Here is a 23,016-nt window from a genome sequence, read left to right as displayed (position 1 = left end):
AAATGTTATGGAAACAACCAACAAGGAAGCAAAGTTGAGGTGGCAGAGGCACCTCTGGAGGTGGTACAGAGGAGGCAGAAATAGACTGCACAGTGGGGCAGGGAGGAAAAGTGGTGAGTAGGAGAGCAGTAAAGGATTGGGGGAAGTTAATATTTCATAATAACAAACTTTACTTAATGCTTACTTTGTGCCAGAGCCTCTTCTGAACGCTTAGAAGAACTTGCTTATTTCTCTGAAAAGAGCTGGCTACTATTTTCTCCATTTTATAGGTGAGGAAATTGAGGCAATAGAATTCAGTCAGTTGCCCACACTCACATGGCTAATAAATAAGTGGCAGTGGCAGAATTTGAACCCAGACTGGCCTCAGAGTCCATGAGATAAATGAATATACACAACCTTTCATATATCTACATTATGCCAGCTTTGCATACATTATCAACCAAAAGTAATGGTATATAGGATGTTAGTGTACAAAATTGCAGGCACATATGTGTTCCAGCTTAGTGATTAATTAGTGAAGTGCATAAAGACTTCTGGAAGCTTTGCCAAAGATAATAAGAGCACAAAGAAGAAAACCACAGTGGAGAGAATGGAAGAACAGACCCAGTGGCAGATGGACACCACAAGAGGGAATCAGTGGTCCCTCCAGAGGCAGATGTGATGCTGAGTCCTAATGAATCCCCACTCCAGGAGCTGAAAGGGACCTGCTGGATACTCACTATGAGACTCTGTGACTTCCTGGGGCTTTAGTAGTCTGTAAAAAAAAAAAAAAAATGGAGGACTCATGGTTCAAGATGTATCTATTTCAAAAACATATTGATGGGTTCTACTTGGTCTTATGTAACTATCTTATCAAAACTTGGTCAAAGTGTTTTAAAATGGTACACTGGGAGATTCTCAACACAGGCTCAAGACAAGGGAAGTGAGACTCCTCCCAGAAATGATTGGGATCTACTTCACATACTTTGAGATGGTAATCATGGTATGTTATACACATCTATAAGCCAGGTGGCAGCAGAGGTTAGCAGGGATCTGCCTTATTATAGAGAGATCTCTGAAACCTTCAGATAAAATTTAGTACTGTCACAATCTAGCATGATAGTTTTTATTCCCATTCTTAAGACTTTTAGAATCGAACCCTATTCATATTAAATATATCTACCTATTACATAGTCCATGAGCACAGGCACACCCAAAACTGTGAGCCAGAGACCTCAGCAGCCACGACCAGGGGCACCTTGAACTTGGTATCATCCAGCAAATGCAGGGACTCATAAATACTGCCTTCATTAGCTCATGGGCCCTGTGATTTGTGTCCCTGATGAACAGGGGCACATTTTTTGACCCCTCCAGTAAACAGGCAATGTAATTCTTCTGTAAATTGACTATTAGAATGGTCTAAATGCCCTTGCCTACAAGCTGAAAGGCATAGTTAACACTTTTTACATAAGCTAGAAGACCAAAATTTAGCTATCAATCAACCAGGGCAGAAAGGAATGATTTGACAAAATCATTTGTTAAGTCTGACAGGAGTCAAGAACACAAGGCTTTCTTCCAACTGTTTAAATGTATGTGTGACAAGGGAATATTAATTGCATAAGACAAGACATTTAAAGGTATTAGCTCAGCACTACCAGTCTATTTTACCCAATTACGGCTATTCATCAATGTAAATAACTGCATTTTCCTCAGCAAACCAAAAGGAATGCAGGCAATGGATGGTCCCTAATCTAACAATCTACTTCCTTATTTCATGGGAGGACAAAGCGATGAGAAGATAGACACAGTGTAACTCACAAACTTAAAAGGAAAAATTGACTGTCTCAAATGACCAGAAATTGTCTGCCTACGGGGTGGGATATGAGGAGTGTATGATGTATATTGAGCCACCTTCAAATAGATACTGCAAAGTGTTTTGCACAAAGTCTAAAAACCCACAACCATTTGATGAATATGAAAGAGTCCCTGAAAAAGACAGAACCAGAAAAAAATGGCTCTCCACAGCCAATGAGAATCATAGAAACTTAAACTCAGATGAGATTTTTAAGACTACATATTCAATTTTAATTTCCAATGAGAGGCTATCTCTGTGATTCTTTTTAATGGATAGACACGAATTCTTTTTTTTTTCAGCTTTATTGAAGTATAGCTAACAAATAAAATTGTAAGATATTTAAAGTGTACATCATGGGGTGCCTGAGTGGCTCAGTCTGTTAAGCGAGGGACTCTTGATTTTGGCTCAGGTCATAATCTTGCAGTTTGTGGGAAGGAGTCCTGCTTCAAGCTCTGCATCTTGACCCCTCCCCCACTTGTGCATACATGTACATGCACACTTGTGCTTTCTCTCTTGCTCTCAAAATAAATAAATCAACTTTAAAAAAAAATAATAAAGTCGGAGTGACTAGGTGACTCAGTTAAGCATCTGACTTTGGCTCAGGTCGTGATCTCATGGTTCGTGAGATGTCCCAGTTCAAGCCCCACATCAAGCTCTCTGCTGTCAGCACAGAGCCCGCTTCAGATCCTCTGTTCCCCTCTCTCTTCCCTTTTTTCTCTCTCTCTCTCTCTCTCCCTCTCTAAAATAAATTAACATTTAGTGGTGTCTGAGTGGCTCAGTTGACTGTGTCCGACTTCAGCTCAGGTCATGATCTCACAGTTTGTGAGTTCCAGCCACATGTCTGGCTCTGTGCTGACAGCTCAGAGCATGGAGCCTGTTTCGGATTCTGCATCTCCTTCTTTCTCTGCACCTTCCCTGCTTATGCTCTGTCTCTGTCTCTCAAAAATAAATATTAAATAAATAAATAAATAAATAAATAAACATTTAAAAAATTATAAAGTATACATCATGGTTATTTGATATGCATAAACATTGTGAAAGGATCCTACCCCATCTAATTTATTAATATACCAATTACTGCATATACTCTTTTTTTGTGTGTATGTGAGAAAAAATTCTACTCTCAGCAAATTTTAATCTTACAATATAGTGTTATCAACTATAGTCATGTTTTACATTAGATCCTCAGACCTTATTCACCTTATAGTGAACACTTATACCCTTTTACCAATCCTTCCCAATTTCCCCTACCCCCAAACCCCTGGCAACCACTTTTCTACTTTGCTTTTATGAGTTACACTTTTTTTTTAAGGTTCCACATATAATTAATAACATGAGGTATTTGTCTTTCTCTGTTCAGCTTATTTCATTTAGCATAATGCTCTCGAAGCCCATCCGTGTTATAAAGGGCAGGATTGCCTTTTTTCTCATGGCTGAATAATATTTCTTTGTTTCTATACCTTTCCCAGTTCATCTACTGATAAACACTGAGGTTGTTTCCACATCCTGGCTACTATGAATAATGCTGCAGTGAACATGGGAATGCAGTTATCTCTTCAATGTCCTGTTTGCATTTCCTTAGGATATACAGTTGACCCTTGAACAACAGGGGTGAAGTGGGAGGGGAGGTTAAGTGCGCTAACATTCCAGGCAGTCAAAATCCACATATAACTTTTCAGTGAAATATTGCTCAGCCATAAAAAGAATGAAATCTTCCCACGTGCAACAACACGGATAAAGGTAGCGAGTATAATGCTAAGTGAAATAAGTTAGTCAGAGAAAGATAAATACCATATGATTTCACTCATATGTGAATCTAAGAAACAAAGCAAATGAGCAAATGGGGCAAAAAGAGAGAGAGAGAAAGAGGCATATCAAAAAACAGACTCTTAACTACAGAAAACAAACTGATGGTTACCAGAGGGGAGGTGGGTAGAGGGATGGATTAAATAGATGATGGGGATTAAGGAGGGTTCTTGTCATGATGAGCAGAGGGTGATGTATGGAAGTGTTGAGTTACTATATTGTACACACCTGAAACTAAAATAACACTGTATGTTAACTAATTGGTATTAAAATAAAAACTTAAAAATTCCACATGTAACTTTTGACTCACTCAAAACTTAACCACTAATAGCCTACTATTAACCAGAGGCTTTACTAATACTATAAATAGTTGGTTAACACATATTTTGTATGTTATATGCATTATATTCTGTATTCTCACAATGAAGCCAGAAAAAAGAAAATGTTATTAAGAAAATCATAAGGAAAACACATTTATAGTATCATACTATAATGTATTATCAAAACAAAAAATTCACATATAAGTGGACCTGTGCAGTTCAAACTCATGTTGCTCAAGGGTCAATTGTATACTCAGAAGTGAAATTACTGGATCTTATGGCGATTCTGTCTTTAATTTTTTGAGGAAGCTCCATACTGGTTTCCAAAGTGGGCACACCAATATTACATTCCCACAAACAGTGTACAAGGGTTGCCCTTTCTCCATGTCCTCACCAATATTTGTTATCTCATGTCTTATTAGTGACAGTCATTCTAATAGGTATGAGGTAATATCTTATTTTGGTTTTTATTTGCATTTCCCTGATGATTAGTTATGCTGAGCGCTTTTTCATATACTTATGGTCATTTAAATGTTTTCTTTGGGAAAATTACTATTCAGGTTCTCTGCCCATTTAAAATAAAATTTGTGTGCTATTTAGTTGTATGTGTTTCTTTATACATTTTGGTTATTAACTCATTATTAGATATATGTTTTGCAAATATTTTCTCCCAGTCAGTAGTTGCCTCTTAATTTTGTTGATGGTTTTCTTTGCTGTGTAGAGCTATTTAGTTTGATATAGTCCCACTTTTTATTTTTTTAATTTTTGCTTTTTCTGCCTTTGCTTTTGGTGTTTTATGTAAGGAAACATTGCCAAAACTAATGTCAAAGAGCTTACCCCCCCCCTTTTTTTTCTTCTAGGAGTTTAGTGATTTCAGGTCTCATTCAAGTCTTTACTTCATTTCGAGTTGGTTTTTGTATATGGTATAAGTTAGAAGTCTAATTTCATTCTTCTGCATGTGGGTGTCCAGTTTTTCTAACACTGGAAACAATCCTTTATTGATGAGACTATCCTTTCTCAATGCATATTCTTGGCTCTAGATGTTTATTTTTGAAAAATTAATAAAATCCCTTGATTATTTGTCTTCAATTGTGCATTTCAAATCTCAAAAAGGATGAGAAAATTTCTGATCTCAAAGGAGGGGAGAAAAGGATCCATAAAGCAAAATCTACACAAATGCTACACTATTATTAAAGGTATTTAAATGTTATGCCAAAGGGAAAAAAAATCAGAGTAAATGCACAAAAATATAATGGGGTAGATGGTAATGTAATTAGCTCAAGGCACCAGAAATACTGTTTTAAGAATAATAAGTTCACAGAGGGTAAAAATATGCTTTATCTCTTTCTTACTTTATTCTAATCTCTCTACTCAGTAATTGGTGTTAACTCATTTATTCATTCTACCAGCATTTGAGGAATTCTGGTTTACCAAGCACTATGTTTGGCCAGGGACCCAGACAACAGCAAGACAAGCCATCCACTCTCACTGCTGAAAACTTCTCTACTGTCTCAATTTCCATTTACTAATAATGCTATAATGATAACTTGACCATACACATACCTGACTGGCTTCATAAATGATGCTGCTTAGAGGTAATCATGAGTTCCTCCTATTAAATATGTTGGAGCCTGGCCTAAGAAACACTCTTTAAGAGTCCAAATTTGTTACATTTCCTTCACATCATATTACTTAAGATTTTTTGTCACTTAATGGTTCTTTCAGGGTTTCTTCTCCCCTCCATCAGGACAGACATACTTTCAAACACCCACTTTGTTAGCTCAGAATATTTGGCATTTTTCAAAAAGGTGGAATTTTAGGTAGCATAGTTGAAGGTGGAAAAGGCATTTCTCGTATAACTACTTTGCTCAGATCCCTTAACCCGAACTGAAAAGCAGAATGATTTTCCTGCATGTTTGGAAAGTCTACTCAGTTTCTGGCTGCTTATTACCTTTAATAATAATCTTGCACATGTTTGTTTTTACAGTTTGCAGAGAACTTTCCTAGACATTATTTCATGTGATCCTCTTTACAAAGTCATGGTGGGGGTGAGAGATATGGTTTATAGGGAGAATATCATTTTATTTGTTGTATAGATAAGGAAAGAGAACGGTCTACTGGTTGTACCCAGAAAATGCCAGAATCAGGTCTTCTGATTCCAAGATGAGTGCTTTTTTACTTAAGGTCCATGTGTTTATAAATCTGGCTATTCAAATTCACAAATCCCAATTGGACAAAGGTCATCTTGTTTTCTGTCCTTCACTCCCACATCTAGTCAACCACTCACCTTCCAGTATTATATCCCTTCCAGCACTGTTTACCACAAAAGGGGATCTAAATTTACATACCTGAACATTTCATTCTGAGTATCTAATATCTGTCACTGATTAGCTGGCATTGAATGGGTGTAACCTGTTTGAATCTACTATGAGAAAGTCAAAAGTTGCATCAGATAAGTTCATCCATCAAGGACCCTTAGCAGGCATATAAAATGCTACTCAAAACATTCTATCCCCCACAACTGCATAGGCAATTTGGAAAAACAATCACTGAATGGATGGATTAGATGGCAGGTTAATAGCAGAAGCCTATAAAAGACATGCGGTTAAAGAGTTTCAAGGAAGATACAGAGAACAACTCTCCAAAACCGTATTTCTCTCTGGCGGGGTGAGTCCTACATATCTGCCACAGTGTAGTACGAGTTGTACCAAGTAGGATCATCTGGCCCTACATGTCCAAATTTCCTGACATTCCACCTTACAGCACAAGTCCTGTGGGTCTCAGAAGATCCCCCATTGTAAATACAAGAGCCCCTGGGAGGAGCCAGGACAAAACTCACCATTTTCCACTCCGGGTATCACATGAGTGCCACTTCAGTTCACTTGAGGATGGGAGACAAGGGAAATAAGACGCTGTTGGGTAAAGGAAGGGGAATGATGGGCCCTTACTTGTTGGTTCAGATGTTACTTATAAATGAACCTCTGAAGCTTCTGACCATTTGTGGTCATTAAAGAGCTCATGACATTTTCTAAAACGGAAAACCACTCACCATGCTCTTCTGCTCTATTCCAATTATAGCTAACTGTGTGCCTCTGAGCTAACTTCGCTCTCCAGAGTTCTGCCACCATATGCTATACTTCTTTGCTTCTTGTCTTTAACTATTGCACAGCATTGCATTTCCAACAGCTGCTGAATTTTTCCCTAGAGGGACTTCATTTCAGACAGAGGCCCAATGATTCCTCCACATTTCCAAGTGTGTGGAAATCCTATAAAATGACACTGGTGCTAAAGATGTTTCAGGGAAAGGCAGGAGACTGAGTTGGATTTAAGGCCCCTTGAGTTTTCAGGGAAATCTGTGCTCTCACACCACATTTGTTTTATCTCAAGTAGACGTACGCAAAGTTTGGCCTGCTTTTCCTGTGAAGGGACAGGTAGTATATATTTTAGTCTTTGCAGGCAGTTGATCTCTTCTTTGGCATTACTCAACACTGCCTTTGCAACAAAAGAGCTGAAAATACATCTTTATTTACATAAACAGACAGAGGGCCAGATTTGGGCCACAGGTAGTAGTTTGCAGAGACCTGTTCTAGATGGTTTCGTCAATGGATTTCAGTCTTACAGCATCCCACTCTGACCATGTCATTCTGTTGCACTGCTACTGTAATTCCCTGGCTACTTCAGGCTCCATTCACCCACTGCTTACCTATGAATGAGCATTTGCTGGACCCACCTGCTTAAGAAACAGAGGAGACCAGAGATGGTCTCAAAGAGCCCCCAAATGGCCAGTATGACTGGTATTATTTGACCAAGTCAACTGTTTTTCTCCCTTTGCCTCACACTCTGCTAGAAGACATAGGTTATTCAAATGGTCTCTAAGCAATTACTTTTCTAGCAGAAGCTTTGAGACAAGGAAAGGTTACATGTAAGCTTAGAAGTTATTGGCTTTTCCCCCAAATTTTGTGACTTAGGAGGGTATCTGGTTGGGTTGCCTGACCTGCTTGACATAGGTGCTGTATAGTGAACTAAACTCCAAATTCTGATATTTCTTCCTAATCTGGCAAAAAAAAAAAAACCAAAAAAAAAACCAAAAAAAAAAAAAACCGCCAAAAAACCCCACTGAGGGTACTTCCACAGACTGGCTAAACACACAGAGAATTCACCCAAAGAGCACCAGGCAAGCAGGTTGCTATGGTGATATATAGACACAATGACTACCTGATCAGTCACAAGTGATCCACTTTCAACTAGTTATTATGGCAACTATGGATACAGCCTCAGGGCCACATTGATCTAAGCCTGAGGATTTCGAAGGAGGGGCTGAGAGAAATCTTCTCAGTCAGGCATGCTTCATTAGTGATGACTTCTTCCTGCCCCTGCAACTCTGTGCCCTCCCTCTCCCTGCTCAACCACCCAGACCTCCCACCTTGCCCATGACCAAAGGTGCTTTACAGCTTTTTAGTCACCCCCTTTACACCTGTTGCAATTTAGAGTACAGCTATTTAAGGTAGTCTAATCCTTGCTGAAATTGAAAGAATCAAATAAAAATATAGAAGTCCCACCCTTAATAGTTAACAGGATTGGTATACTCAGTGACAAACTGGGGAACTGTGGAATGGGAAAGGAGGGACTAAGAGTGGTTATTCATACAAGCTTTTGCCAAACACGTATGGTTGGGTCAGATGGAAAATCTCTTCCTAACACCCAAGTCCTCAGAACAAATGGTTCTCCTTTAATCTTGGAACACCAGGACTTAATCCATTCAATTGCTTCCCACTGAATATACCAGGCAGATCTGCCTGTCTCCTGATCTGCATTTAATCAGATATCCCCTAGAAAAAGTGAAAGTCCTTTACTTTCTTCCCTTCCTTATAATTAATTAGAAAAATAATTATCAGAATCTCATTCATGGTTCAGGTTCTTGCATTGGGCTGGACACAGATATGGATGGTTAAAGGGAAAAAAAAGTGGTGATTATATTAGGAAGCCTATTATTATGATTATTACTGAAAATCTCAAAATTCATGACTAGTTACTATTTACCTGACATTCATCCTATTAAGGAAATTTTAATAAAAGCTAAAAACTAAGATGAAATTGTATCTACTTTGACAACTACAGTCATTAAAAGGAAATGCTTCAGAGTTGGCCCACTTGGATTTTCTAAAGTAAGAGTTCTGTACCAGTAAGAAATTTAATTTTATTGCTGGGACTTCAATAGTTTACTCTGGAAAAAAAAATCCTTTGACAGTAATGCCCCCTCCAAAGAACTGTTGTAGGGATAGTAGATAAAGTAGTATTAAGAAAAGAATAGCCACTAAACAAATATCACACATTTTCAGTGGGCAAGTCTGCTTTTCTGGCCTTTGCACATAACCAGGTACAAATGGGAGGAATGGGTCCCAAGAGAGTTGGTAATTTCAGGTATGTCAGTGACAAGACAGCATTAGCTACTCAGTCCCTAAGTGTATCCCTTCTTAGCACTTAGAGCTATGGGAAGACAAGCCTGATTGGGAAGCCAGGGATTCATGTGCAATAATAGTCATTCTGTGTGGGTCTTTAGAACGCTAAATAGACTTCTTTACTGAAGCTTTTATCTGGGCCCCAAACGTAGGCAAGGTAAAAGCAAACAAACACCATCCATTTTGGAAAAAAAAAAAAAAAAACAAAAGCACACACACACACACACACACACACACACACAACATTAATGATAATTACAAAATCACTGATCTTAACTCAATTTCTAACAACTAAAATTGCTAGGTTAAGGGATAAGTTCCCATCTCTAAATTGGAAGCTGATGGAGGGGTCTTAAGGAGGCCAAATAAAGAATTTTTTGCCCTAGGAAAAACCCTTTTACCTTTAAGAGTCTCTGAATCCATATTTCCTTTTTCAGAGATAGTTGAGAAATGAGCCCAGAAGATGTTACTGCTTTTCTTTCCTGTCTCTCCTTTTTCCCAATCCCTACCTCCCAATTTTGTGGGTAACTACAAATCTTTGTACATATGTGATACATAATCATTATTCAGCTTTTAAAATAAGCATTTAAAGAGACTACTTTTTTCATAAAGGTAGATGTGATTTCTCTCTCTGTCTCTCTCTCTCTGTCTCTGTCTGTGGGGGACATTTTCTGTTGAGACAATTAATTTCTTAGCCTTTTTTTTTCTGTAAATGAAGGAAAATTTCCATGCTCCAAGCCTGACAAAAATACCTGTTCTGGGTACAGTCTCCTGAAATGTGGCACCATATGTGCATCAGTAAACATTATGTGTAGAGTAAATTAAACTGAGCCTTATAATTAGGCAGTAAGGAAATTACTGTAGACCTGAAAGAGTAAATCAGCAGTATTAAAATGCTCTCCATTTTCTCTGAAGCACTTCAGAGTGCCATAAAAAGCCCATGTCACTGTGATAAATATTGAGAAGAAATGCATTTGGAGCAAGACAACCTAAAAGACACCACAATTCAAACAGGTCTTCAAATCTGGAGTCCAAGGTGTCATCTCATAAAATTTAAAAGTCAGCCCTTTTGCCACTAATGTAGGGGAAAAAAAGAAAACCAACTGACATTGAGACTTTGGGGGAGAATTTTCTCATATAGTAGGTGCAGTAAAGACTTTAATAGATAGAAACTCTGGTGCAGAGCCAAGACTAAGGAAAGACTCACCCATCATAAACAAAATAGCAGCACTGTAAATAAAGACAGGATCAGTACTGCTGGTTTTTTCCAGCTTCTGTTACTGATCCTACCTTTATTTACAACGTTTATAATTTGCTCATCGTGGATTTTCTGGCATTAATTTCTATTTCCTAAAATACTGTGTAAGAATATTATTTATCTTGGTTACTGAGATTTTTGGAGTTCCCTAAAATTTTCTACCTAAGGTACTGCCTCATTTGCCTCACCTTTGTCTTGACCCCGCACACAGCACAGTGAGCAATCAGATCAGCCAGTTCTAATCTTGGTCCATGGGGAAAGAGGGATCAAGCATGGATTCTCCTTCCCTCTAAACAGATATTGTATCCGTGAAGTGGGGAGGTCTAGCAGAGGCTCTAGCAGAGGATTAGAGAGAAGTTGGAGGGTTTCACAGTCCTCAGACACACCCCCAACAGACTTCAATGAGGTCTGAGTATCCCCACTCTCAGAAACAAAGGTGGAGGAAATCAAACCTGCTAGAACATCACAGGTTGTCTGGAAAGCTTACTACACAGAGTGTAACGTGCCACCATATGTACATGAAATTAGAATCTTCCAAGATGGAGCTGTATATTTGCATTTCAGAAGGTTCTTGAGCTGGCTTTTCTAAAGCCAGCCCAGCGACAGGAAACTTGTGGGTTGAGGCATAGAAGTTCTCTCTTAAACTGGAAATACCCATTATTATCACAGTGTAAGTGGACTTTTAAACAAATCTAGTTCTTAAAACAATGGAACCAGAGACATGAGAGTGTAGAATGGAGGGAAGTTGATGACTGTGATGTTTGTTGGGTGCCATGGCTACATAGAGGGGATTCTTCCTTCTTTCAACCCTGTGCAGTGTAAGCTGACTTTATTTTGGCCCTTAGGATATGTCCTGAAGAGTCAAAAAAAAATAATAACACTTGGAAATAGGCAAAGTCACATAAACAACTTAAACCTACTATAAAAAGTATCATAATAAGAGTATTTTAAAATGCTCCAGGAGCCTACTGGATAAACCCTGTTTATAGGAATTAGATAAGGTTGTGATGATAAGGTGACATTTAAGCTAAGCCTTGTAGGAAAAATTGTGAATTTTACTGGAAAAAAAAAAGAGGGAGAGGGAGCATTCAGAAAAAAAAAATGTGAATTTTCTCTGGGGGGGGGGGGAAGAAGAGGAAGATAGGGCATTCCAGGCAGAAGCCAGTGTAAAAGCATGAGGATGTGTGAATGCTGACTTAAACTGCTGAAGCCAGAGTGAGCTGAAGCCAGTGAGGCTGGGGTAGGGGAGAGTGGTTGTGAGTATCAGTGGATGTGACCATCATTTTTATAAAAATGAATTAAGCAGTGCCAATGGGAGTGGATAGGAAGGAATGGACTAGACATTATGTAGGAGTTGGAATCCACTGGACTGAACGACTGATGAGGATTTAAGGAATGACAATGGGAGGAGCTGTACAGGGCTGTAATCCTCTTGGAAAGTTGATCAAAGTGGGAAACACACAATTGTGTAGGGTTGGGTTGGGGTGAGGATTTGGCTTTCAGGTATCCTGGAAACTTCATTCAGCCAAGAAGGACAAAGACTGGTCAAGGGCATATAAATTAAATAGATGGTCATTATAAGCACAACCTCTTCACAATTTTCCACCCATGCAAAGAGGACTGATGAATTCCCCCAGCCATCATTAGTGACATTTGTGGGAGCCAGGAAGGCACAATGTGATGAGATCCTGGGGCAAATGGGCTGCTACCAGGGCTAGTGGTGACAGCAGGAAAGGCAGAGGCTGTAGGAAGATGACTCACTTTCTAAATTTCATATGTATCCAGCCTCCTTGGGAAATGGGGAGATAAAGAAATATCAGCTGTCCTGATGGAAATTTCCCCTGGGAAAACTGATACCAGAAGCCATTTCAGGTAATAAAAAATAACCTCAGCAGGGAGGGGTCAAATAGAACAGATATGTTTGACCACAAACTGGCTACAATGTTAGAATTAGATAGATTCAAGTTCAGTTCAGTTAGAATCAAGGCGATTAGCTGCTATCATCAGCTCTAGAAACCCTTCAATTTCAGGCCATAGTGGCAAACTCTTGTGCAACACACTTTAAAATTATCTTCCTTTCAGTGACAGTTTTGGATAAGAAACCCCAGCCTAAACATATTCTCCAACAATGAATATAGGCCAACTTCATTTAATTGAGATGAGTGTTCTGAAATGAATGTTCTGGTAAGCTAAAATGACATTCTGACCAAAAAACAAACAAACAAACAAAAAAACAAACAAAACAACAACAGCAACAACAACAACAAAAAACCCTTGCTGTTTAAATCATCATTATTGAAAATCGTCCAAATTTTCCTGCTGAGGAATTCCATCCTAAACAATTTGATAGAATTTTATTATAATCCTATAGTAGATTGTCCAGTGTCAGGATCAAGATTCTTTTTTTGTTTGTTTGTTTTATTTTTCTGAAAGAGAGAGAGCAGGGGAGGGGCAGAGAGAAGGAGACAGAGAATCTGGAGCAGGCTCCACACTATTAGCACACAGCCCCACACGAACCGTGAGATCATGACCTGAGCTGAAATCAAGAGTAGATGCTCAACTGACTGAGGTGCCCTGGAGCCCCTCGGGTCAAGACTTTTAATGTCATTCTTGTTGCGTAGAAGAGAAGATGTCAGAGACTGGACCAAATGCAGATATTATCTTGAATGTGTTTTGGGACTCAATCGTTGCTATTTATCCTTCCCTTTCCCACTTTTCCTTGAAGTCCAGGGCCTAGAGAAATTAGCAGAAGGGAACAAATCAGTAGCTGAGTTTCCACTTAATTGAGCATTTCCCTATTTAAACATAGGTTATAGATCCCTCCGCTCAGTATAGTGCGTTTTGGGATTATTCAATGTTGATCAAGCTACTGGATTCTTTCTATGATCTAGACTTGCTAGTGAGGGAGAGGTCAAGCTTGGTTGGTGTCCACATAAGGCTGTGTTAATGTGTGAATAATCAACTATATTCTGGCTTAGAGGAATAAATTAAATTGCTTTATGACTTGAACATTGTCTTCATGAAGGAAGAGCTTTCCCAGAGTAATATTTTAAGAAATGTTTCCAACTGATGAAATAATGTACTTTAAACTTTTCCTAATGAGTATTTTCCAGGAGATAAATAAGTATGTGGTGCTCTGACATTCAGGGCTTTCATATAAGGATTTTCCCATGATAGAGGTAGCTTGAATATATAACCCATCTTCAAGAAGTATGTCCAAAGGATGGCCTTTGATAGTGCTCTTGAGCCCTCTGCCACCTCTGTCCTCCTCCTTGCCATTTTGATTCTGATCTTTGGTGCTTCTGATGCAATTTGTGTTCAGCTGTCTCTGAGTTGTTTATGTTCCATATTCAAATCCCAATCGCTATATGATCATTTCCTGTCTCCATATTTCTACAGCAGCAAGGCAATCTCACCTTGGGAACAAATTCTAGGGATTATTAGCTCTGACATAGCTCTGAAAGTGTGAAGAACACAAACTTCACCATTTGGAGGAAATCAATATTTTATTTTATTTTGTTATTTTATTTATTTATTTTTTATTTTTATTGTAGCCATATAGATAGTCTCCTGTCCTTATGAGGAAGAGCAGATTTAAGTCTTCAGATAAATGATTTTAAAATGTTTTCTTACAACGACTAAAAATAATTGGCCCCATCATGAGCAGATGTGAGAAAAAGAATTGAATGCTTTAAAATTCCTTTTTTCTGTAAATGTTTTGCAAAATCTATAATTCACACTTTGAGAAGCCAGCTACCTAAACATAATAGCACTTTTTTCAAAAGAGGACCCAATGAATCATAACAGCTGGAAACCTGAGCGACAATATCATGACACAACTAAGAACCATATTCTTGACATTCACCACAGATTGTTTTGTTCTGTCTGCAGTATGTACATGTAACCTATCCCAAACCCTGAAGCAGTAAAGGTGCTGTTGGAAACCATAAAGCACCTTTACATATTTATGTGAACCTTCTTTCCCAACTGCAACCCCCACAAGAGATTAGAATATGGGCAACCCAACTGCATATGCTGGTTCTATGGAGGGGCAGGAGGGGGATGGGTTATGAGCAAAGACCTTCCAGCCAGACTGCCTGCTAAAACCTCTACGTATCCAGACTCCACGTGGCCATGGGTGTACTACTTTACTTCATGTCCTCATTTGTAAAATGGGCATGATGAGGTTTCTTCTAGTTCATAGAGCTGGTATGAGGGTTAAATGTGGTCCATTTATGGAGAGAACTTAGAACAGTGCCTGGCACATTGTGTGAACTGAATACATGTTGGCTCTAAATTTTTATTTTGTAGGCAGTGAATGTAGAAGCAGTTGCTGATCATTGCCCACCTTTACTCATATTTCTTGTTTAAGTTCTCTCTGGAGACTGGGTCTTGACAGATACACCATTAAACATACCACCAGTGACATTTTCTGCTTGTTTTTAAATCCTCTATTACATAATCTATTCTATTAAGTCTTCATCCCAATGTAAAAGCATTCTATACCTGATGTTTGTTGTTAGTTGAAAGTGTTTTGATTCTAACAGCAAAATTGATGCTTTTGTCAAATTGGCACCTCCTGAATCTCATTGTAGGAATTACTGTGATGGCTATTAAGGGTGAGGAGATAAGAATTAGGCCCTTGATTAGTTTTGGGAATGAGAGAGTTGCTAAGTTTAGCAACACCCTGACTTGTTATGATTATTATTTATTAGCTTCTCATCGGGAAGCATTTGGGTCCTGATTTGCTTATCAACTTGGAAAAAAAAAAAAGACTAATAACAGGACCAAAATAATAACCAGGATAGATCATCTTCCCTACAAGCTTGTAGAAAACTGAGAGACCCTGCCTAGAATAGTTCACAGGTGGCACATAGAAGGAGGACTTCAAGGAGCCCCTGGCAGACACAGACTGAGTCCTCTCTAAGGAATGGGGAGACCATGTGGGCTACTAGGTACCCAAGCAGACAGTCAGCCAAAACTTTTTGTTTTTATAATGGTCTGATTCCAGAATCACAGCAGGGACAATAGCTCAGACATGGGCATACTGTGCCTGAAGCTCTAAAATTAAAACATAATGCTTGAAGCTGGCAGTTATAGTCCCCTAAATCCATTTTTAATTCCAAACAAAATACCCTTAAGAGGATTCTGCTCTAGCACTGCCCACTCTCATGGGTTTCATTGGCAAGATGGTTTTAGGCCAATCAATTTTAAATAACACCTTTGGGTTCCTGCAACCTTTTTCATAATTTATGACTCCACATTTCTTTGGGATATACTGCCTAAAGGAAGGGGATCCACTTACTTGAAAATCCTACTTAAGCAGAAATCCTTTTTATTCAATTACTCTTGATTTTTTTCAAGTATCTACAAGTTTAAGTCTACTTTTTTTTTTAATTAGGGAAGTTCAAAATAATGATCATGATCGACTTTATTTCTTTGTAATTTGGTGAGCAGAACTTTGTAAGACTCCAGGGTCACCAATCTTAGACCTATGAGGAAGAGACAGTAAACTGAAAGGGTGGAAACTTAATGAAAGTCACTCAAAATGTTTTTCTTTGCTTTCAACTTGTTTTTCCCATTGTGATTTGATTGCCCTAATTATTATATAAAGGATTTCATGTGTACAAGGAAGTGGGCATGGATAATTGAGGGTTCCCATTTAAAATCTCTTCTAACAAGACTTGTCACTAATGGAAATAACAGAGAGTGTTTCAGCCACAGGGAGACATGCATTTGAACCACTAGCATTCACCAGTCACACTAGCTAGCTGCTATCAGGCACTCAGATAAAACCTTGTTAATCCAATTAATTAGATATCCAAATCTAAGATAAAGGTCTACCTGAGACATGTTAATCAGAGTAGTTGCACGTCCCATTTGCATAAGTGCTAGGTGGCTTCTGCTTTTGTACCACTACAGGTGTACATGGAGAAACAGAAGAGATGGAAAGAAAGTCAAAAATATCCCAACATATGGATAGGGATAGAACTGACAGATGGGAACCACCTTAGATCTAGAAAGGCAAATTGGGAAAGGGAAAGATGTTTGAACCAAATTCAGGGGTTTGGTGTGAAACTATGCCATAACTTTTGGATCTTAATATCCTGAGACAATTTTCTTTACCCTTATTCATCTCAATCTTTGGAAAGGTGAACAGAAAAACAATTCTTTTGCACACAGAATGATTTCAAAGGATGACATACTCCTTCTACTGCTGTCCTAAAAGAAGCTCTCCAAGAAACTTGTCACCAAAACATTTCAAGTTCTCCCGTAAATTCCACCTTCAAATTTCACTACTACCCTCAGTTAAAACCAGTAAATCCTTTTCTGAGAATATTAACACCAGGGTAAAAATTGCTTTACCCACTCCTTCCTAATAAGACAAAAAAAGTTTCTGATAGGTCCATGAGCTCAGAGAGCTGAGGGTGCTCGCTCCTGAATGTAAAAGAATGGTCTCTACTAAAACCAAGAGATTGAGGAGGTGAGAAGACTCAGTTCATATATTTTGCCTGATTGACAATCAAAGGCAGGCCCTAGATGAGATATGCTCCTAATGCTTCAAATTCTGTTACTATCCAGCATTAGACATCTGGCATAGGAAATAAATGCAGATTTCCTCGGACTCATTCAATCTCATGCAGCTTATAGATAGTTTACAGATCTATTCTGACTCCCTACTTTTATATATAAGAAAAGACAACCAAGAGATGGCAAATCCATACTCACACAGCTAGTTCAGTGGCAGAGCTAGAAGTAAAACTCTGGGCTCTGGACACCTGATTCAATGTTTTCTATTAACTCCAGTCCCAATTCCTACTACCCATATCATTTCATATCATATGGGGGATTTGTATGGAGAAATGGTCTAAGAGGGCAAAGAGACAAATCTGGCCAATATCCATTTGGTATAAGACAATGTTTTATTCTCTCTCATTTTAAGGTAAAATAAGGAAATGCTTCCCCACAAGGACTTGTTAGTTGGACAGACTAGAGTCTTCATATTCGAGAACTAATTGTGATTTTTCTGGAGAACATTAGCTCAAGCATGTTTATCCCTACAGGTGATAACCTGAAGAGAGCGAAGAAGCTCCCCAATAGTAATTAGAAGGGGTTTCTTTCTCCCATTCAAACTACTTCCAACATGTTCCTAGGTCATTTTTGCTTAGGCACCTGGCTAATGTTTTCTGTACTTGACATATAATAGCAGGGACTGCTGGATGCAGCCAGGCCGGTCTAGCTGTTCCAGATGCAGAAAGTAAGAGTGTTGTTGCCTCAGGGAACTGGTTGGTTCTAGCTGAGGAACACAGTCAACACTAAATGAATGAGATGGATAGATGCAAAAGCTACCAGCAGGACACAGGATGCCTCTCAGGCAGAAATCAAATAGGGATTTCATTGTAACTTGATGGATGGTTTAAGTCTTCTAGAGAAAGAACACTACCAAAGAAAGTGGGGCTCACCATGGAAACAAAATAAGGGTTACAAGACCATAGGGTTACTAGTGTTGCTATAGCACTTACAAGATGAAATGGGGCCCTGACCAGAGATTTTTTTCACACCCAAAAATAGACCCATCGGACTAATGATACCATTAGCCATTCAAATCATCCAACTAGCTTTCCTTGCTTTGGTTCCCTGCTTCTGAACCATCTGATAAGCAAACATTCCCCTGGTGATTTGTGTCACCAAATGGAATACACAGGGTCAGAGATCTTAATTAGCCCATCAGATTAAGAGTTGTGTTTTTCATTAACCATTAGCATTCTGCTTTGGAGTTGTGATATCTAAGAACCAGCAGAAATGAGAACCTGGCTCTTTGCATATCTGGATCTGGAAAACTGAAAAACAGATGTAGAAGATAGTGAATTCATCAAGTCTCTACCTGGGAAGACTGTTTCTGGGCAGTGAGCATGCTGTCTCTTCAGAGGGTGTTTTCACCACACCTCCTGAGGCTGTCACATCTGTCCGCTCAGCAGACAGTACCTTGTTCATGAAATGCTTTTGTGTATGTGTAGATGCTATAAAGAATAGCAACCTGAATGCCAGCAGAAAGCGCCCTGAAAAAGGACATTCTTGGAAACCACCACAAAGTACCATGCATTTAAAATAAGAACAAAAACAGTACCTGTCTCCTTAGGTCTCTTGTTTTCTTGGTCATCTTATCAATTGCAATGTTTAGAGGATCTCCTTTTTCTTTTCTTCCGGTCTATTAACAGAAGAGAAATAATCTCTGATTTAGAAAATTCAATGTTAGAGACGTGGAAAATGTTTTTTAAAAAATTCGGAAACACACAGAAACACACTTGACGGGTAGAATACAAACAAACAAACAAACAAACAAAAAGACAGAGAGATTCTTTTCAACACACAGCTAACATGATTTGTCTCTAAAATTGGTTTTCTCCAAAACAAAAATTTGAATTGTTGAAAAACAATATATTCTGAGGATGGTTTACACATGTCCATATTCAACTTCATGCAAGCATGTTTTCCTCCCTCTCCAGACATTTATGAATTAAGTAAACACAGCAAGGATGTTTGTTTTTGCCTTCAAATACATTTTTTTTTTTGCTTCTCTCTCACATAAGCACACTTCTGAATAGGAAATGATTGAGATGATAAAAACTAAATTCAGAAAGAAATTTAAAATAAATTACCAGAATTCGGAGTTTCTAACATACCAACATATATACCAATATATACCAATATACCAATATTTTCTACACCACATTGTAACTTTCGTATCAAAGTCAAAGAGACGTTCTACTAGAAAATAATAGTGTTTGTAATCTCTGTTCTGTCATGCACTGGTATGTTAAATATGATAATAAGGAACCCACAGTTTGAAATCATAAGGAAAACATCTCTTATGACTCCAAGAGACAGAGGTAAAAGCAAAACAAACAAATGAAAAATCCAAAACCTCTTCTTTTTCACTTGGAAGTTTGGAAGTTTCAGTAATAGTTTCTTTTTTTAATTTTCCTTTGTTTTATCTCTCTCTTTTTTTTGATGGCTGTAATAAAACAATTAAACCAAAGAGAATTACCATTATCTTTTTAAAACCACAGCAGCAACAAAATTCCCATGAATGAAAAGCTCTACATAACTTTAAGGATGGCATTATGTACCCTTTAAGAGAAAATTGTTTTCAAAAGCTTTGTCAAGTCTATTACATTATCTAACCTTTAGTCAAATACCCTGAAAATTAATTAATTATTAATTTATTTACTTTTAAAGTTTATTTATTTTGAGAGGGAGGGTTTTGAATGGGGGTAAGGCAGACAGAGAGACAGAGAGAGAAAGACAGAGAGAGAGAGAGAGAGAGAGAGAGAGAGAGAGAGAGAGAGAATGAATCCAAAGCAAGCTCTGCACCTGTCAGTGCAGAGCCCAATATGGGGTTCAAACTCACAAATTGTGTGATCATGCCCTGAGCCGAAGTTGGACGCTCAACCGACTGAACCACCCATGTGCCCCCTGCAAATTTATCTATTTATGGTCTTACTGGCGAGTCAGTTCTTGTTCCGTATTCAAGTCTCTGCAGAATCATATGGGTCTCTGTAGTAATTGGTAATACGATGTAATGATAACAAGATAGTGTTTTGAGGATCCAGAGAAATTACCATTCTAGAGATTCCTAGATATTCTCTTCTAGCGACAAAATCCTGGATGCATAAAGCTGAAACATACACATCAGATCTACTTAAAAGGAGAATTAAAGCAGCCATTTTTTTCTGCAACTTGCTTAATTTTTTTTTTCTGAACAAATGTCTGATGTCTAAATCGATATGGCTTTTATTAAAAAGCCATCACCAGGACACATGTGTGTCTATTTTTAATCATCTAAAGTCTTGCAAATCCCCATCTCTTTTCCATTCCCTAAACTCATCATCTGACCCTTGAGTATGTATACGCTGAAGTTTATAAGTAGAAAGCGCTTAAAATAAAGTGGTAACATTTTACAATGTTGAAATATTAGCATACAAATAGCTCCAAGGAAAGGAAAAGTATTTGGAGAAGAACACTGTGCTGCTTTATCTGTGGAGGGACGCCGGTTACACAGCAAGTGGGACTTTGGTGCCCTGTCTCCATATCCAGCTGAGCCACAGGTGTAGCACCCAGAGCTGCTTATTTTCTCTTTAGCTTTTGCTTTTTTCTTTTTTGCCATTAAAATACGGGGCAGTTTTGAGACAGTCCAGACCATGACCATTCTGAAAACCACAGATTTCCTATGCCCTTTCCACTTATGAGAGTAATGAAAACTCACTTTGAGAAACTAACAGTTATGAGTTTGTTCTAAAATGTGGCTATGAGAGAAGGAGACTGGATCACTGAAACTTTCAATGTGAAAAAACAAAAAGATCAAAAGAGTGTGGAGATAAAGACTGATTACTGAAAATAATACTAAGTGTCAGACACTGGTATCGTTTTATCCTGCCAGTGGCATTCCATTATCATCACTTTACAAAAGAAAAAATAAAACCAGAGTAGATGTGGGATTAGGGAGAGGGCAATAAGGCACTCCCCTCAGGGTAGGGGGCACCATAGAACTCAGTAATCAAGATATATAATATTTTAACTCAATATTTTAAAAAAATCAAATTAATGACAAAAAATCCATGTTGAACAAATATCAAAATGTTGAATAAAAGCAGGATCCAACAGGACCAGGTTTAGGTTAAGGTGAGTGAGGTAAGCCATGTAGGTCAGGTATCATTTCTTAATTTTAAATTTAAGAAAATTGGGGATGGGGATGAAGGAGTGCACTTGCCATGATGAGCACTGGGTAATGTATGGAGGTTTTGAATCACTATATTGTATATCTGAAACTAACATCACACTGTATGTTAACTAACTGAATTTAAATAAAAACCTTTTTAAAAAGGCAGGGTTGGGGCGCCTGGGTGGCGCAGTCGGTTGAGCGTCCGACTTCAGCCAGGTCACGATCTCGCGGTCCGTGAGTTCGAGCCCCGCGTCGGGCTCTGGGCTGATGGCTCAGAGCCTGGAGCCTGTTTCGATTCTGTGTCTCCCTCTCTCTCTGCCCCTCCCCCATTCATGCTCTGTCTCTCTCTGTCCCAAAAATAAATAAACGTTGAAAAAAAAATTAAAAAAAAAAAGGCAGGGAATGTATTTATACTAAAACCAGAATAAATCATTGTTTACCTAAAGTTCAAATTTAACTGAGTATCTTATATTATTATGTGCTAGACCAGGCAACCTTACCCGCAGGGGTAATAGTGATGTTCAAGATTGTAACTAGGGTTGTTACAGATACATATAGAAAGGCTCCAGTGCCTTATTCTGTGAAAAGAAGGGCAACATGGGATTCTGTGTCCCATTTGGCATCAATAACCTGTAACCGCAAAGCATATTTCATTACATGTGAAGCATCATTTTGGTCACAGTAAGAGATTCACAAAAAGTGGTATCTATGATCCTCATGCTCAAGGAGCTCCTAATTCTGGAGAGTAAAGCAGAACATGAAATTAAGAATACTGACAACTATGCAGAAACTAAAACTCTAACAGGCTAAATTAACTGCTCAAAAGAGGAAGATGTTGCATTTGAGAAAGTCAAGAAATCTCACAGAGGAGTGGGGAGATTTAGCTACACCTCAAGACCTGGGTAAGATCTGAATAGGAAAGAGGGTGGTACTTGAAGGGAGGACAGGGTAGCAAAAATACAGGCATCCAGTCAAGAAACATCAATGTGGGTTCTAGGAGGACAGTGAGTGGAATTGGCCAGTATTCTCTCCATGATGTGAAGTAATAGGTTTGATGAGTTACAGAGACAGACAGGATACTTTTATAAGAGCTGCTTTATAGTGTGATTACTGCCAACCATATTTTGATCTGCAAAGTCAAAGGATCTCTGGTGACATTAGCATTCTATGTCACTGTGTTGTCAGGATTCCGTTTGTGTAATATTTGCAATCCTTTGTTTCTCCAGCTTCAAATCTTTGGCTGAAGACAATTAAATAAAATACAGATGACTTGGGTGCCATATTTGTTCTATTTAAAAACGCTGGGAAATGGCAAAACAAGGCCTAGAACTTTGGAAATTTTGGCCACTGGCTTAAGATGTTAATTCATTGGACCTTTGTTGGCTATAGTTTCTTTTTTTTTTCCTTTTTTTAAATATAATTTATTGTCAAATTTGTTTCCATACAGCATCCAGTGCTCATCCCAACAAGTGCTCTCCTCCATGGCTCTAATTTCTTTAAAAAAGGTATGTGTGCAGGAATAATGGTAATGGATCTTAATGCTCAGATTAACATAGCAAATAGGGACTAGCAATCAATCACTCCATGCCTCTATTAGGTTGGCATGTGGAAATACT

The 23,016-nt window shown here is 38.4% G+C and overlaps 1 protein-coding gene across 4 annotated transcripts in view; it reads right to left on the bottom strand.

Moving 5' to 3' along the window:
* Window positions 1-23,016, bottom strand: part of CTNNA2 (catenin alpha 2) — a 1,115,456-nt gene that overhangs the window by 253,362 nt on the left and 839,078 nt on the right. For all 4 annotated transcript variants that reach the window (XM_043603825.1, XM_043603826.1, XM_043603827.1 and 1 more), the window contains exon 8: window positions 18,806-18,886. In XM_043603825.1, the coding sequence (XP_043459760.1) occupies window positions 18,806-18,886 (81 nt within the window). The remainder of the gene's footprint in view (window positions 1-18,805; window positions 18,887-23,016) is intronic.

The sequence above is a fragment of the Prionailurus bengalensis genome, chromosome A3 (genome assembly GCF_016509475.1).
Source record: "Prionailurus bengalensis isolate Pbe53 chromosome A3, Fcat_Pben_1.1_paternal_pri, whole genome shotgun sequence".
Taxonomy (NCBI): Eukaryota; Metazoa; Chordata; class Mammalia; order Carnivora; family Felidae; genus Prionailurus; species Prionailurus bengalensis.
Note: the sequence above shows the minus strand (reverse complement) of the source record. Positions and strands in the feature narration are given on the sequence as shown.